Source organism: Aulonocara stuartgranti (assembly GCF_965226115.1).
Source record: "Aulonocara stuartgranti genome assembly, chromosome: 23".
NCBI lineage: Eukaryota > Metazoa > Chordata > Actinopteri > Cichliformes > Cichlidae > Aulonocara > Aulonocara stuartgranti.
Window position 1 is genome coordinate 10,216,821 of NC_138958.1, and position 15,562 is coordinate 10,232,382.

Consider the following 15,562-nt stretch of genomic DNA (forward strand, 5'->3'; position numbering starts at 1 on the left):
AAGAAGAAGAAGAAGAAGAAGAGTGCCATCGCGGAGCTGTTTCCGGTGCTACGTGTAAACAAAGCCTGTTAGCGGCTCCGTTAGCGGCTTCGTGAGGACGGACCGGCGGAAATCAGAATCCGCGGATTCGGTTACGAGAAAGTGGGTGATGGAGTGAGCAGAGCCGGCGGGATGTCCATGGAAGACCCGTTCTTCGTCGTCAAAGGGTCAGAACCGCGTCGCTAACACAGGGCTAGCAGCTAACATTAGCCTGCGGACAGGTGATAGCTGATCCATAATCGATCTGATCGTTGATCTGTTTCCGTCAATAGTGAGACCGACGTGTGTGCCGGAGCAGATTCACGGCAACTAACGTGCTAACGTTAACATAAACGTGTCTTCACAGTTAGTTTATTAGCATGTTAGCCTGTTAGCTTTGTGTGTTTTTTATCAGATTAAAGTTTTAGGAGGTGTTTTAGACCGTCTGTGTGTACCACGATGATGATGATGAGAAAGAGTGAGAGACTCTATTTAGATCAAATTTACCAGCTTCTGTTTGGAGCAGGTGGAATGAAGCTGAAACAGCAACAATTAAAATAATATAATAATAACATTTGGATAGGCGACAGAGAATTAATGAATGAGTGGGTGAATAATAATAATATTGTTATTAATAGTAATGATGACATTTCCAGATAGGTGTATGTTTATCAGAGAGTCACAGACCTCCTGTATGTTGTGGAGGTGAAGCAGTTTGTGCAGCAGGCGAGATCAGGATGATCCGTGGTGGAGAACACTTTGTGCACTGGCTTCGTTTCCACCACAGCTTTATAGTGTCTGCAGCCAATCGCAGAACGCTCTCCTGATCACTTTCTATGGTCTCTTGGTGTCTCCAACTTTTATGATGCTCCTCCTCAGTGATCTGTGAGGGGTGTGGTGTGTGTTCTCTCATGATGTTCCCAATGAATCCCAAAGTGAACTGTGTCTCCTTGAACGTATAAACCACCACACAGCAGCAACTGCATCATGTTAAATGAAAGTGACCTCCATGATGATTGTATAATACACTGTGCAAACTTCAGAGGCTTAAGACGTTTTCACCTCTGATCTCAGGTGGGCGAGGCTGGCCTCTCAAGCACCTTAATCACTTGTCACATGAGGGAACACCTGTATCTCCTCCTGATTCACACACAGGACCACAGCTTGTGCTTATATCGCTTCTGATTTCAGCCTGTTTGAACGTTACAGATGAGATGTTTGATTTTATTGATCAGTGATATATAACCTGTTTACAGGTGTAACATTACTTCACCCTAATAGGTTCCTTTCTATAAGTAGCTTTTTGTTTTGACATAATCAGTTCCTTCACATGTTTTCTTCTTTTTCATATTTTGCATGGAGAATGGGGGACATGGCAGAGTACAGATAGTGAGCCATGTGATTTTAAAAACATTTTGATTCCTTGGCTCTGTAAAATAACAACCGGGTGGCTGTGCAGATTTGACTGAAATTGTTGCTGGACATTTAAACACTGATCAGTAAACGATCCATAAAGTTGACCCTCCAGTTTTGTATTTATTTAGTTTTCCAGTTACCTTACGTCACATGAAAACACCCTGCAGCAGATAGACCTGGTTCTGTTTCTGGTTTGTGCTATTAAGGTTCCTCTGAAGCTCAACTTCACCTGTTTGTTTTTTTGTTTTTGTTTTGTTTTTTTAGCGAGGTGCAGAAAGCAGTCAACGCTGCTCAGAGCCTCCATCATAGATGGAGCGAACTGATGGTGGAGGGAGGCGGAGCCTCCAAGGAGGAGATAGACTGGACGACCAATGAGCTGAGGAACAGCCTGCGCTCCATCGAGTGGGACCTAGAGGACCTTGACGAGACAATCAATATCCTTCAAATGTGAAGCCAGCAGAAACACGCACAGGTGTATATACAGGTGTACATACAGTTTTATGATTAGAGCATCTGATATTGGCTGATTCGTTCAGCTGTGGAAAAAGAAAGAATGAAGAAGAAGAGGAGATGTGTATCACCTCAAAACCCTGGACAGTGAAGACAGTTTTGTTTGTAAATCTTCACATAGACCTGGTGCACAAGGTGAGATGGAGCAATTTGATTGGTTCATAAATGGTTAGAGTCTGTTTGATGACAATTTAATGAAGAAGAGGAGGGTTAACAGACTCCTCCCCTCCCACTGCATCTGAAGCTGCTGATTGACACCCGTTTCCTCGTACATGCTGAGAGCAGATCAATCAATTAGTAATCATTAATTACATATTTACAAACACTGAAATTGGCTCCAATCAATCACTGATTGTGAAGACAGAGTAAGTGATCGTGTTGAATTTATTAGAACAGGTCCCTCTTCTATGGAACCAGCTTCTAGTTTTGATTCAGGAGACAGACACTATTTCTACTTTTAAGATTAGGGTTAGGCTTCAAACTTTTCTTTTTGCTTCTCTGGCTCTGTTCCACAGCATGGTTCTGTCTTCATCCCCTCATCCCTAACTGATCTCTCAGAAGGCCACCCCTCACTGAGCATGGTTCTGCTGGAGGTTTCCTTCTGTTAAAAGGAAGAAACCTCCACCTTTCTACTGTCGCCAAGTGCGTGCACATAGGTCGTCTGATTGTTGGGTTTTTTTCAGTTTTCTCGGGCCTTTACCTAACCTAACACTATAAAGCAACTGTTGTTGTGATTTTTCGTCATTAACTTCAGCTAATATATTAAAATGTGTTTCTTATTTTGTTAAATATGCTCTCTGAGCTGAACTAGGTTTTACTTTCATCTTTAGCATGCATTAGGGGGCTACATGCCACCCCTGAGTTGAGGTCACGTCACCAACATTGTCATTATGTAACATGTTTTATATGAAAATAAGATAATTCTTCTTAACGGTAAGTTTACGTATTGTCGAGTCGAACCCAAAGAAGTTCAACCTGGATGCTGCCGAGCTGTCTAAGAGGAAGGCCTTCATCAACAGCATGCGGGTTGCCGTCAAGGTAACTTTATTGACAACAGGAGATCAATGGCTCAGACAGAAGGACCCAGTCATATTCTAATAATTTACAAGGTAGATCGTTCAGGTGATTGATTACCTGAGATGTCCAGAATTGATCGATTTGATTTGCTGCTGTGTTTGTTTTGCAGGAAATGAAAGCTCAGATGTCGATTCCACCTGCTGCTTCTGACCGAAAGAACAAACAGGTAACTGTCACACCTGCCTACGGGTGATCCATTACCCGAGACTGCAGAACCTTCAGGGCACCACAAGATCTCAGTTGGATCCTCTTGGGGTCCTCCTGTATACCTGGTCTTGGTGCACGTGTAACTGTTGTTGTGACCTTCAGGCTCTGCTGGGTGAACGTGGTGCTCAGGGCCCCATATGGCAGCCTGGTGCAGATAAGTACAGCCGACTGGACCACCAGCTACAGAACGCTAACTCTCAGATCATCGAGGAACAGCAGGTCCAGCAGCAGGTACAAGAACACCTGAGAAACCTAAACAAGTTTTCCACCTTTACAATGCCGCTAAAGTGTTTCCTGTCTCTGATAGCTGATTGCGGAGCAGCAGGATGAGCAGCTGGAACTTGTGTCGGGAACCATCGGAGTCCTGAAGAACATGTCGGAGCGAATCGGCATGGAGCTGGATGAGCAGGCCGTGTAAGAACCGAGTGTAGTAAGAGGGGTGGGTGGGAACGTCATGTGACTACAAAATGTCAGAGTGGTAAAGGTGATTTGGTAAACTAAAGTTCCTGTGATCCCTATGTCGGTGCTTTCTCAAAGGCATTATGTTTGTTTTTGTTGTTGTGTTTTTTTTATGTGACGATTAAAGGTCACTTCCTGTTCTTGCTCCTCACCATAGCGGCTCATTGTCTGCTCTTTTGTATATGAAAAAGCTTCAGACAGCTTTTAGTTTCTGATATAGTAATTTCCAAATAAAATTTAATTGAACTGGAACTTTATTTGGCCTGTAATAAGCAAAGAGGTGAGGGGGGAGTGGAGGCACCTGTCAGAGACTTACTGATGTCCTTCCTGCAGGATGTTGGATGACTTTGGCCATGAGATGGACAACACTCAGTCCAAACTGGACAACGTAATGAAGAAGCTCGCCAAGGTGTCCCACATGACCAGCGGTAATCTGCCCAACAGCACATGAAACAAGATATGAGTTAACTCAGAGGGGTGGGCAGGGTTTTAGATGTTCAGAGCTGATGAATCAGAAATGATCAATTAGGGCAGGAAATTTTGTAGCTTTAAGCTGATTTGGATTTATTGATGATGATGATGGAATTATTGATCTTGCTGTAGTTCTTCCCTCTGCGGATTGAACTGAGCTGGAGTCAGTGTGACTACCTGTATTAATGAGGTGCACTCACCTGTACTCATCTTATTAACTCTGTGTGTTTGCAGATCGTCGTCAGTGGTGTGCCATCGGCGTGCTGCTTACCATCCTCTTCATCATCATTCTCCTTTTCTTTATACTCTGATCAATGCCTCCACCTATCGACATGAAATCTTAATCCCGTTTACTGGACTCCATTTATACTCTACTGAACATTCTTTGGACTGTGCTGAACTTTATTTAGACTCTAATGGACTCTTCCTGCTGATCGGGAGTGAACAGCACTTTTGGTTCCTTGAGTGTTTAACTGTTAGAACCACCTCAGAGGTCAAAGGTCATGTTTGGTGTGGTTTTGATTGGTTGTTCTTTTTATTTAAAACTGAAAATAACAAGTTTCACTCGAGTTTAATGTGGACTTATTCTGCTCCTTTGCACAGTAGCTTTGCGTGAGTCACAGCTCAAAGTAATCCTTCTTTTATTTGATACTAGGCCTTGGTGCAGCCCCTCAATTTATCCTCCAACACTTCAAGACAGTCTTATTGGCTGCCCCTCATAAACAGAAGGTATGAACAGCAGGTGGGTGGGGCTTCTATCCTCTCTCTGTGGCATCTTCCAGATTCAAGAATAGAAAAAATGTTGAGAGCAGTCTGAGCTCTTGGCTCACAGGGAAAACTATATCCTCCTGAGAAACAAGGAAAAAGGAATCTTTTTGTGATTTCCTTCCTTTTTGGAGCTAAAAGAGGCCACCCAGACACATGAGATCTCAATGGAAAGCCCAGGATGTCCTCTATTTAGTACGTCAGGACTTAGTAGGGTAGAACAAATAATTCAAAACATATAGACCAAAAACAAATGTACATTAGAGAGGAAATGATGAATAGGCTGGTTCTCAGGAGGGTATGCACTGTGACCTAATTATTAGAAACTTTAATACAAACATCCGTCACAGGAGCAGGAGACACACGACAGGAAGTGAGGAGAGCAGGTCCACTTTAAAGACACTTTTATCCAGTTGTGTTGAATACTCATTTTAATTTAACTCACATTTAGTTCAGTTCAAACTGGTTTAGTTCAGTTTGAACTTCATGGCAGTACTTTACAGCTAAAGTAGAAACACTAAAATTCCTGTTTTGTTTTTTGACTGAAACCGTTTTATTTTGTTGTCTTTTTTATTTCTGTTTCCTGTATTTATCACATGTGCAGCATATTGAGTGACTTATTGACCTGTGGATGACTTCCTGTGGCTCCTTTAGTGTACTATTCTGAAGGCTGGTGAGCAAGTTAGTTAAAACATGAAAATGGATGACGGCAGCAACAGCCAGTCACATTGTCCTAGATATCGGGTTTATGGTACGGCGTGACGGTGGCAATTCTCCTGGGGCCGCTAAAATGTTTCCTGAATAAATGATCTCAGTGTTCTGATGTCTGACTGAAACGCAAAACAAACTGAAATAAAGATTGTGACAAACCTAAAATTTCACCTGCTTTTACACTAAAGATTAACCAGACTGCTCATGTTTCCGCAAAACTTTATTCCTCACACTAAACAAGAATAAATAATGAGTGTCCGAATGGAGAAAGCTGTTACAGATCAGTGATTGATAAAAGTATTATCTGGTGACCGATGGTATGATATGTCTCGAGCTTTTTTTTTTTTTATTCAATAAAGAAAAGAAAAGAAAACAGACTTTGACCATTTGATTAAGGTACATTTTAATCCAGTCTGACTGATTTCAATTATTGACCAATGAGTTTTTCACTTTGAATAATTTTCTTTTGGCAGGTTCCAGCTTGTTTTTAAACAATATTTTTCTTTAACAAAAGCAAAACAAACACAGACAAAATAAAAAACCAAGCTACTTCATGAAAAAAACCCCAATAATATTATTAATATAATAATAAAATAAAATTGAAAAAACAAAAAAACAGTATCAGCTCAGAGGACAAATACTGCATGGCATTAAACAAATATTCACACCAGCAAGTCAAAGTGATTTAACAGGAAACAAGAAGCTTCTCATCATGAGAAAGTGTAAGACATAGACTGCTGTTTTGCTTTAACTCTGTTACTGCCATAAACAGGTGAGTCAGGTTCAGTGTTGGCAACTGGTTCTTCAGTCAGGCAGTGTGGTTGTCACTCTGAACGTGTCCTCTGGTGTCGAAGGACCCGAATGGTGACAGACTGGTTCTTGATCAGGAGGTTTGTCACCTGGTCCAGACTGAGGCAGGCCACCTTCTCCTCGTTGACTTCCAGGATCTCATCTCCAATAGCCAGCAGGCCAGCATACAGCTTCCCAGTGCTGCTGTTCATGTCTTCTATATACACACCTGTAATGTACATCAAACTGTTAGTAGTTTGTTGCTCTATAAAAAAAAAAGCCCTCATAAAGCTAGAACGTCTTACTATTTATCACTGATTGAAGAAAAAAAGAACAAGGTTTCTCTTCAGCACTGTAGCCAGGCTGACAAGAAGTCAGAGCACTGTTGAGCCAACCATTCCTTTAACATTAACTAGTAATGACTTCATGAACTTCTTCACAAATAAAATGTTAACTATTGCAAAACAAAATTATTCATAACATACACAGCTACTTTCAATACTGTTGATATTTATTTAGAGTTTTTATTTTTCTAACTTTATTTCAATAATTACTTCCTCCAAATGATCAGCATGTCTTTAGACCCCATTCCTAAAAGACTGCTCAAAGCTGGCAGTAGTTAAACCGTTACTTAGAAAGTCATCACTTGACCCAGCTGTCTTAGCTAAATATAAGTCAATCTCCAACCTTCATTTCACCTAAATTGTTTTTGAAAGAGTAGTTGCCAAACAGCCAAATGATTATCTGCAGAGGAATCTTTTATTTCAAGAGTTTCAGTCAGGTTTCAGAGTTCCTCACAGTACAGAGACAGCTTTAGTGGAGGTTATAAATGATCTTCTTATGGCCTCTGGTGTTGTATGTTATTCATCCTTGACCTTGGACTCACATATAAAATTGATCTCCCATTCCTGTTTCTTCCATTTAAGGAACATTTTTAAATTGCAAGCTATAGTTGCCTCCTCTGAAATGAAGAAAATTGTTCATGCATTTGTATCATCACACTTAGATTATTGAAATGCTCTCTTTATGGGCATGGACAAATTATCTCTGTTATGCCTCCAAGCAATAATGAATGCTGCAGCCAGACTCCTGAAACACTCTGGGATGCCAGCTCACATTACCTGCATTTTATTTTCTTTACATTGGGTCCCAGTTGACTTTAGAATTCATTTTAAAATTCTCACACTTACATGGAAAGAATTATTAACCCCTCTATAAAAATGTAGTTTTTTTCTTTATTTAAACAGTGTAAGGAATGTTTAACACAAGTCTTCCAAACATTGTAGTTTTATTTGTGATGCTTACATACACTCAATCTGTTACATTTTTTGACCTATAGTTTTCGGCATAGTTTTTGTCGATAACCGTTTTTTTTCCTGACAATACAACATGGTAATTAATTAAAAACTGATGCACAAGGACAAAAACTATGATGAAATGTATTTATACTTTTGAAAAAAATAAATAAAAATGAGATCCAATCAGAACAAATTAAATTGTGTGGAAAGGCGGGACAAATGTGGCAGTGATCCAATCCTTGTGCAGTTGTTTAATGCAGTGTCATTTTCCTGGAGTACATCCAGGAAACTTCAAGCTGCATGGTGCAAGGAACAGCTGTGACTGGCTCATCAGGCAGTGATGTGCTTTGTGATCTATTGGTGGTGCCGCACGCTCATTTCATTGTGGGAACTGTCATTTTCTACATTACTGTCACTGTTCCACAGCAGGACAATAAAGTCCCCAGATAGAATCTCCCTGACCCCAGCATATTAGTGAGTCGATATATTTAGTAATGTGAGTAGTATTTAAGATGATATCAGTAGTATCAGTGGGGCGATCGTGGCTCAAGAGTTGGGAGTTCGCCTTGTAATCGAAAGGTTGCCGGTTCGACAGTCTCGGTCGTTGTGTCCTTGGGCAAGACACTTCACCTACTGCCTACTGGTGTTGGCCAGAAAGGCTGATGGCGTGATATGGCAGCCTCGCTTCTGTCAGTCTGCCCCAGGGCAGCTGTGGCTACAACTGTAGCTTGCCTCCACCAGTGTGTGAATGTGTGTGTGAATGGGTGGATGACTGGGTGTGTAAAGCGCTTTGGGGTCCCTAGGGGGACTAGTAAAAGCGCTATACAAATACAGGCCATTTACCATTTAGTAAGGTGAAAAATACTTATATATATTAAGTATTAGGGGAAGTGTCGGTAGAGTTAGTACCAGTGTCACGTCGTCCTCTTCCTCTGCTGATGATGAAGCCAAACGTCTGACCCACTGGTCGCTTAAGCTCCAATAAAAATGTCCCATCAGGGCAAATCTGAAGAATCCGCCCAACAGAGCAAACTGAAGAGGGACAACTGATGTCTTCGACGCCAAGACTACCAGGTAAGGACCTGAGAGACAAACAGGTGGGTAGGCTGTGATGGGCTGGTCTGAGTATCAGGGTAGAAAAGAGAAGTGTGTGTCTTACTGTTCAGCAGCTGGTTTATAGTTCGCAGAACGATCTTTCTTCTTCTTCAGCTCCAAAGATGACTTTCTTGACTGGAAAAGTGGTACTTCCTGCTGAACAGACAGGAAACAGATAGGTTAAAGAAGTAGTCTCACCATATATATATATATATATATATATATATATATATATATATATATATATGTATATATATATACATATATATATACACGTGTATATATATATATATATACGTATATATATATATATATATATATATACATATATATATATACATATACATATATATATATACATATATATATACATATATACATATATATATACATATATATATATATATATATATATATATATATATATATATATATATATATATATATATATATATATATATATATATATATATATATATATATATATATACATACATACATATAGATAGATGTATAATTCATGTTCTCACCACACTGAGCGACTCAACAGATAAAGTTTTCTTCACCAGGCTGGAGGAGTTCCTGGAAATTGAGGAGGTGGAGTCAGCGAGGGAGGGGTGGGTTCGCTCATGGGTCCGTGAGCAGAGGCGGTCGAGGCTGCTGGTTCGAGTCCTGCTCAGTGTGACGGTGGAGAAAAAACGTCGCAGAGAAAGACGGGAGGAATCTTCTCTGCTGCTTAAACTGCAACACAGATCAATGAGATCAGCCACATGACACCTCACCTGGAAACACCTGAGATCACAGCTGGATTTAAACAGTGTATTGATCTTTCTGAGTTAACTTCAGTAATTGCTTCCTCTAAATCATCAACGTGTCTTTTAGACCCCATTCCTACAAGACTGTTGAAAGAAGTCCTGCCATTAATTAATGCTTCAATCTTTAACTCATTCACTGCCATTGACGTCTATAGCCGTCAATGGCAGTGAATGAGTCAATGGGTTTAACTCATTCACTGCCAATGGCTGGCAGTGAATGAGTTAATATGATCAATCTATCTCTAATAATCGGCTGTAGTTAAACCATTACTGGCCTCTGACCTCTGACAGTGGACTCATCTCTGTACTTGTCCTGCTGGACCTCAGTGCAGTGTTCAATACTGTTGTGACCATAATTTTCTGTTAAAATGATTGATTAGAGCATGCTGTAGGTATTACAGGTACTGCGCTGCAGTGGGTTGTATCATATCTGTCTAATAGACTCCAATTTGTTCATGTAAATGGAGAGTCCTTTTTACACACTAAGGTTAATTGTGGAGGTCCACACATTTACATTATACATTATAGACCTCTCTGCATTGAATCATACTTGTTATTAATCTCTGGCTCTCTTCCACAGCATGTCTTTTATCCTGTCTTGCTGCTCTCACTCCAACCAGTCGCGGCAGATGGCGCCTCCCTCTGCTGGGGTTTCTTCCTGTTAAAAGGGAGTTTTTCCTTCCCGCTGTCGCCAAAGTGCCTGCTCATAGGGGGTCATATGATTGTTGGGTTTTTCTCTGTATGTAATCTACATTACAATATCCGCCTTGAGGCAACTGTTGTGATTTGGTGATGAATAAATAAAATTGAGTTGAATTGAATAGCGGGGATGAGCATGTGATCAAAACACAATTAAACCAAATAAGCGATCAGTTAGGCTGCTGCAACTAAACTCATGAAACACATGAATCCAGGTGTGACGCTCATCTCCTTGACCAGCTGTCAATGAAGTCACACAAACTCACTGTGGAGGAAGTGAAACGTCAAGTTGGTGGAGCTCTGCTCTCATTGGCTCTGAGGTGGGCGGGGGATGACTCTCAGCTGTAAACAAATTAGAAATCTAGAGGTTAAGGTGTGTTTAGAGGCGCATGTGATATCATGTGCAGCTCTGCAGTGAACTCTGGAGGCCAAACAAACTGCTCACAGATTAAATAAAATGATTTATGGTAGCCTCATGTTTATGTTTAGAGGTACAACAGAAGGTACAAGGAAGTTCAAGATATCCAGGCTTTTGCTGTGTTAGCTGGCTCAACAAAACTTAAAATCCCAGTCAGAGATGATGGGTGTCAGCATACTGGTTATCAACTTTCTCTGTTAAACTGGGCTTCAGGCTCTGAGTGCGCTCACATAAAAATGGGCATTTCATATGTCTTGTGACTCTTCCTCTGCACTAAATAATATCTGTGAGTCCTGCCAGTCCAGTTAGAGCCATTATCAGAAGATGATGATGATAAAAATAGAGATAAAAATCTGTAAAGAACATAAAATTCTAATATAAATAATCTGAGAGACGAACGGTGCAGTAGCTGTTTAATCTGGTGATTTGTGGCACAGAGTGGTAAAATTAAGATCTGAATCGCAGTGAATCCACATTAACATACAAGCTTCCTGTCCCACAGGGTGATTAAGAAGATGTGGAAATCAGATCAGCGTGAATTAATGTAAATTGTTGAACAGTTATGCTTGGTGTGTTTTCTGTGTTTGCAGCAGTGTGAAAGAGACTAAGCAGCAGATCATAATCAAGCAGAACAACATTTAGACATTTTCTGCAACAGCACACAAACACAGGAATGTTCAGTCTGAGCTGCCGCAGCTTCATCGACTGCACATAAAGCTGCACATAAAAGAATCAAAGGAAATTCTTCAGCTGATTTTAAACTCAAACTCTGAACATCACCTGATCCTGACTAGGCGATGCCTTCAGCACCAGTTACTGTGGTGATTTAGCAGGTAAATTTCTTAGCTCAACACAAAGTGTGTAGGCAAATGTTTTTCAGGAGATAAGTTCTCACCTGTTGTGTCTGCGCTCCTCTCTGAGGAGGATGAGGAGTTCTTCATCATGTTGTTCAGATCTTCCTCCACCTCACGCCCTCTCCTCTCCCTAGGCTCAGGCCCCAATTGATGCTCTCTGTGCAGTTTGGGCGGGTGGGTAGTACACAGCCCCATTGAGTGAGGGGCATAGGGGTTGGTTGGCAGGCCAGCGTAGGGCATGGCTTGATGAAAAGTCACCTGGGCTCCATTTAGCTCCACTGATTGCCGTCTCACCTGTGTGTAAGCCCCATCCTTTTCCACACTGGTGACAGAGCCGATGTAGGTCTCTCTGATTGGTTCAGTCCGCAGGTTAAGGTGCTGTCTGTTTAGGCTCCCCCTCTTGTCAGTTCCAGGTGAGTGTTGCCAGAGATTGACTCCGCATCTTATTCCTCTCTCACAGGTGTGATTCTGACCTGCTCTGCTCACCACTGTTCGCCCCCTTGGCTGCTTGCCGACCGCGTGCCCTGCCTCCGCCGTGCCATTGATGTACAGGTTCAAGTCTGGTTTGGACATCACCACACCAACTCCGCAGTTCCCCGTCTGTCTCTTCTGCCGCTGTCGCTCCAGGTAACGAGATTCCGCCTCCTTTTCCGTCTCATCCTCAAACCGCAGACGACGAGTCGGAGATGCTGCTGGCCGCTGCCTGGCCGACGCGGTGTTGGGTTTGCTGCTGGATGAGCCTCCTGAGAGAGGAGCCACACCCCCTGACTGCACCTGATCACATTGCCTCAACCCCAGGCTGAAATAGTGAGACATGTAAAAACTGATTCTTAATGGTTTTAGAGAGAAGGTTAAAAATAAAACTGTAATCTACAAAATCAGATTTGTCAGTGAAGCCTTTATTTAGTATTTATCGATTTTTTTTGTTTCATCATAAAACAATCTTTTTTTGCCTTATTTTTTTTTTAAATAATTTATTATTTTTGTGAAGAAAAATATATTTTAAAAATAACTTCTTTAGTGTTTTGATTTCAGTGTTTGTTTAACCCATTTCTAGTTTTTCCCATTATCTGGTAAAACAAGATTCAGGTGTTTGTCACTAAAGGTAACGGTGACCAGTCAGCTGCTCTGCAGTTAATTTAATCACCAAGTCATAATGATGTAATTAAGAGCACAGAACTAAAGAACAGCTTCTTCATAAAACTGTTTGAGCTTCGTTAGTCAACGTGTGTGTGTGTATATATTACTCACGGCGTGTGTGTTACTTATGGTGTGTGTGTGTGTGTGTGTGTGTGTGTGTGTGTGTGTGTGTGTGTGTGTGTGTGTGTGTGTGTGTGTGTGTGTGTGAGATTGTGTGTGTTACTCACGGCATGTATGCATGTGTGTATTACTCACAGTGTGTGTGTGTCAGGGGTCAGCAGGCTGTGGTCTCCTCTCAGAGGAAAACAACGACGCTTCATACGAACTCCGTCCTCACACTGCTGCTGCCGCGGCAACCGGTCAACCACAAAGAGGCTGAACACATACACACACGAGGAGGGGTGAAGAGCGAGGATGACATCAGGTGCTCTGATTGGTCAGAGGGACAGAGGAAGGAGGATTACCAGGAGCAGCTGGTCAGGATTAATTAAACTGACGAGCCCACAGACTGTTTACATCAGCACAGTGTGTTTGACCCACTCTGTGGGGACATTTCTGCTTTTTCAGACTTTTGGCCCTCATTATTTTCCAACAGGACAGTAGAGAAGGTTTTGTGCTTTAACAAAAATTAGTTTCCTTCATGTTGTCCTGAAACATGTACAGGTGTGCTGTTCCACCTGTTCTCATGTCATGATCAAGTAATAATCGTGTACTTGTAGCACTGATAGTACTTTTTTATACTTTTAGTTCCTGAGTGTTCATTTGTGAAATGTTGTCAGCCGTCAATACACCTGAGCAGGTAGGGTAGACTGCTGACAGCTGATGTAAATTCACAGTTTTCGGGTTATCTCTACCAGCATGACACACAGCAGAGTCATAACTCTGCAAGAGGCAGGGTTTTTGGTTATCATGGTAACTTCAGGTTTAACTCTATGGTTTCAGGGCTACTAGGGATGCCACCACCTGTTCCCAAGAATTGTTGTATATAGTTTTAAAATACACACACACACACAGTCTACTCCTAGACAGGCCACTTCTCCTGTTCATCTCCCAGGGGTAGATGTTAAAAAGTTGTATTTTACCTAGAGATAAAAGCTACTTTTTATTAAGATGTTTTACAATCATATTGTACATGAACAATATCAATAAACAGCTATTCTATTCTATTATTTAGGCTAAAAGCATTTCTGAACTTGTTCAGATCATTTATTCTGTGACTATAAAGCTAAAAGTACATGTCTTACAGACACAAAACCCTGGATCACATCTAATTTCCTGCTTGCCATGGACATTTCTCATATCCATGGCAAATTCAGATAAAACTGAGGTTATTGTGGTTGGCCCTAAAAATAGAAATATGGTATCTAACCAGATTCTTACTCTGGATGGCATTACCTTGGCCTCCAGCGACACTGTGTGGAATTTTGGTGTCGTTTTTGACCAGGATATGCCCTTTAATATGCACATTATACAAATATTTATGACTGCTTTCTTCCATTTGCACAATAGCTCTAAAATTAGAAACATCTTGGCTCAGAGTAATACTGAAAAACTTGTTTATGCATTTATTACTTCCAGGCTGGACTAGTGTAATTTGTTATTGTCAGAATGTCCTAAAAACTCTATGAAAAGCATTCAGTTGGTTTAAAATGCTTCAGCAAGAGTACTGACAGGGACTAGAAACAAATGGCATTTTACTCCCATACTGGCTCTTCACTGGCTGCCTGTTAAATCCAGAATGGATTTAAAATTTAAAATCATTCTCTTCACATACAAGGTCTTGAATAATCAGGCCCATTATTTTATCTTAAAGACTTTATAGTACCATATCACCCCAATACAGCACGTCACTCTCAGACTGCTGGTTTCCCATGATGCAGTGAGCACTTCTCCTGCTCTTACCTCTTTTAACTCACCATGTGCTTTATACACTACTCTCCATTTAACTACGAGTTATCGATCATGTCTTGCTCTCTTCCATAGCATGCCTTTTGTCCTGTCTACGTTCCCTCACCCCCAAGTGGTTGCGGTAGACGGCAGCCCCTCCCAGAGCATGGTTCTGCTGGAGGAGATTTTTGGGGTTTCTCTGTATTATGGGAATGTGTTTAGCCTACAATATTAAATGCTTTGAGTCAACTGTTGTTGTGATTTGGTGCTATATATATATAAAACTAACTTGAATTGAAGTGATGTTAAATATCAACCAAAATAATATATTTATCTGAGCACTAAATCAGATAAAGGTCTGAGAAATCAGACAATACTTTAAGTAAGGCCCATGTTGGACGATAGATAACAACAAATAAAACTATATTTTAAATTTAGACATGGGTAAGTGTCAGGCTTTCAAATGAATTAAAATTCTGTCTGGGTCTTTGGTGGATCAATAAGCTGGAGGAAAAGATTGCAGCCTGCCACACCCTCTCATCGTCCTGTGTTAAGAGGATTCTGACAGTTAACTCAGGGGTGTTGATTTATTTAAACTATTATAATCATCCTACTGTAACCAGGTTTCTGTAATCAATCAGTGTCTTGATCAATTATTAATTCAAGTAGTAACAAGGATAGAGAATATAGAGACCTAATGTTGGTTCACTGACTGATTGAAACTGAAATTCACTGTGCAAAGGGTTTGAGTCCAGAAAAGTGAACCGGCCAGCCACTGTAACTGTCTGTAAAGGCATGTTAGGTTCAGATGTGGTTCCTTTTCTTTACAGATAACCACAACACCAAAGAAAAGATAAAACGGATTCAATGAAAGCGCAATAAAATAAAATCATCATGGTTTTATCAGTCTAGAAACGAGAACGCTTGTTGAGA

General features: G+C 40.9%; 2 protein-coding genes across 3 annotated transcripts in view; one reads left to right on the plus strand and one right to left on the minus strand.

Annotated features, from left to right (window-relative positions):
• On the plus strand, positions 1-5,799 carry stx6 (syntaxin 6). 2 transcript variants are annotated; one of them, XM_082523138.1, is made up of 8 exons: positions 1-206; positions 1,699-1,868; positions 2,888-2,982; positions 3,131-3,187; positions 3,331-3,459; positions 3,536-3,642; positions 4,021-4,115; positions 4,393-5,799. In XM_082523138.1, exons 1-8 carry the CDS (start codon positions 172-174, stop codon positions 4,467-4,469), a joined length of 765 nt encoding a protein of 254 aa, XP_082379264.1. In that variant the 5' UTR covers positions 1-171; the 3' UTR covers positions 4,470-5,799. The 2 variants fall into 2 exon arrangements, with proteins under 2 accessions (XP_082379264.1, XP_082379265.1); XM_082523139.1 differs by having other exon boundaries at positions 181-260.
• Positions 5,272-15,562, minus strand: part of kiaa1614 (KIAA1614 ortholog) — a 10,733-nt gene continuing 442 nt past the window's right edge. The window contains exons 2-8 of the mRNA XM_082523134.1: positions 12,998-13,171; positions 11,644-12,401; positions 10,597-10,672; positions 9,347-9,557; positions 8,881-8,972; positions 8,631-8,803; positions 5,272-6,652 (exon numbers count right to left, since the gene is read on the minus strand). Coding sequence (XP_082379260.1) covers positions 6,459-6,652; positions 8,631-8,803; positions 8,881-8,972; positions 9,347-9,557; positions 10,597-10,672; positions 11,644-12,401; positions 12,998-13,171 — 1,678 coding nt within the window. The 3' untranslated portion in view covers positions 5,272-6,458. The remainder of the gene's footprint in view (positions 6,653-8,630; positions 8,804-8,880; positions 8,973-9,346; positions 9,558-10,596; positions 10,673-11,643; positions 12,402-12,997; positions 13,172-15,562) is intronic.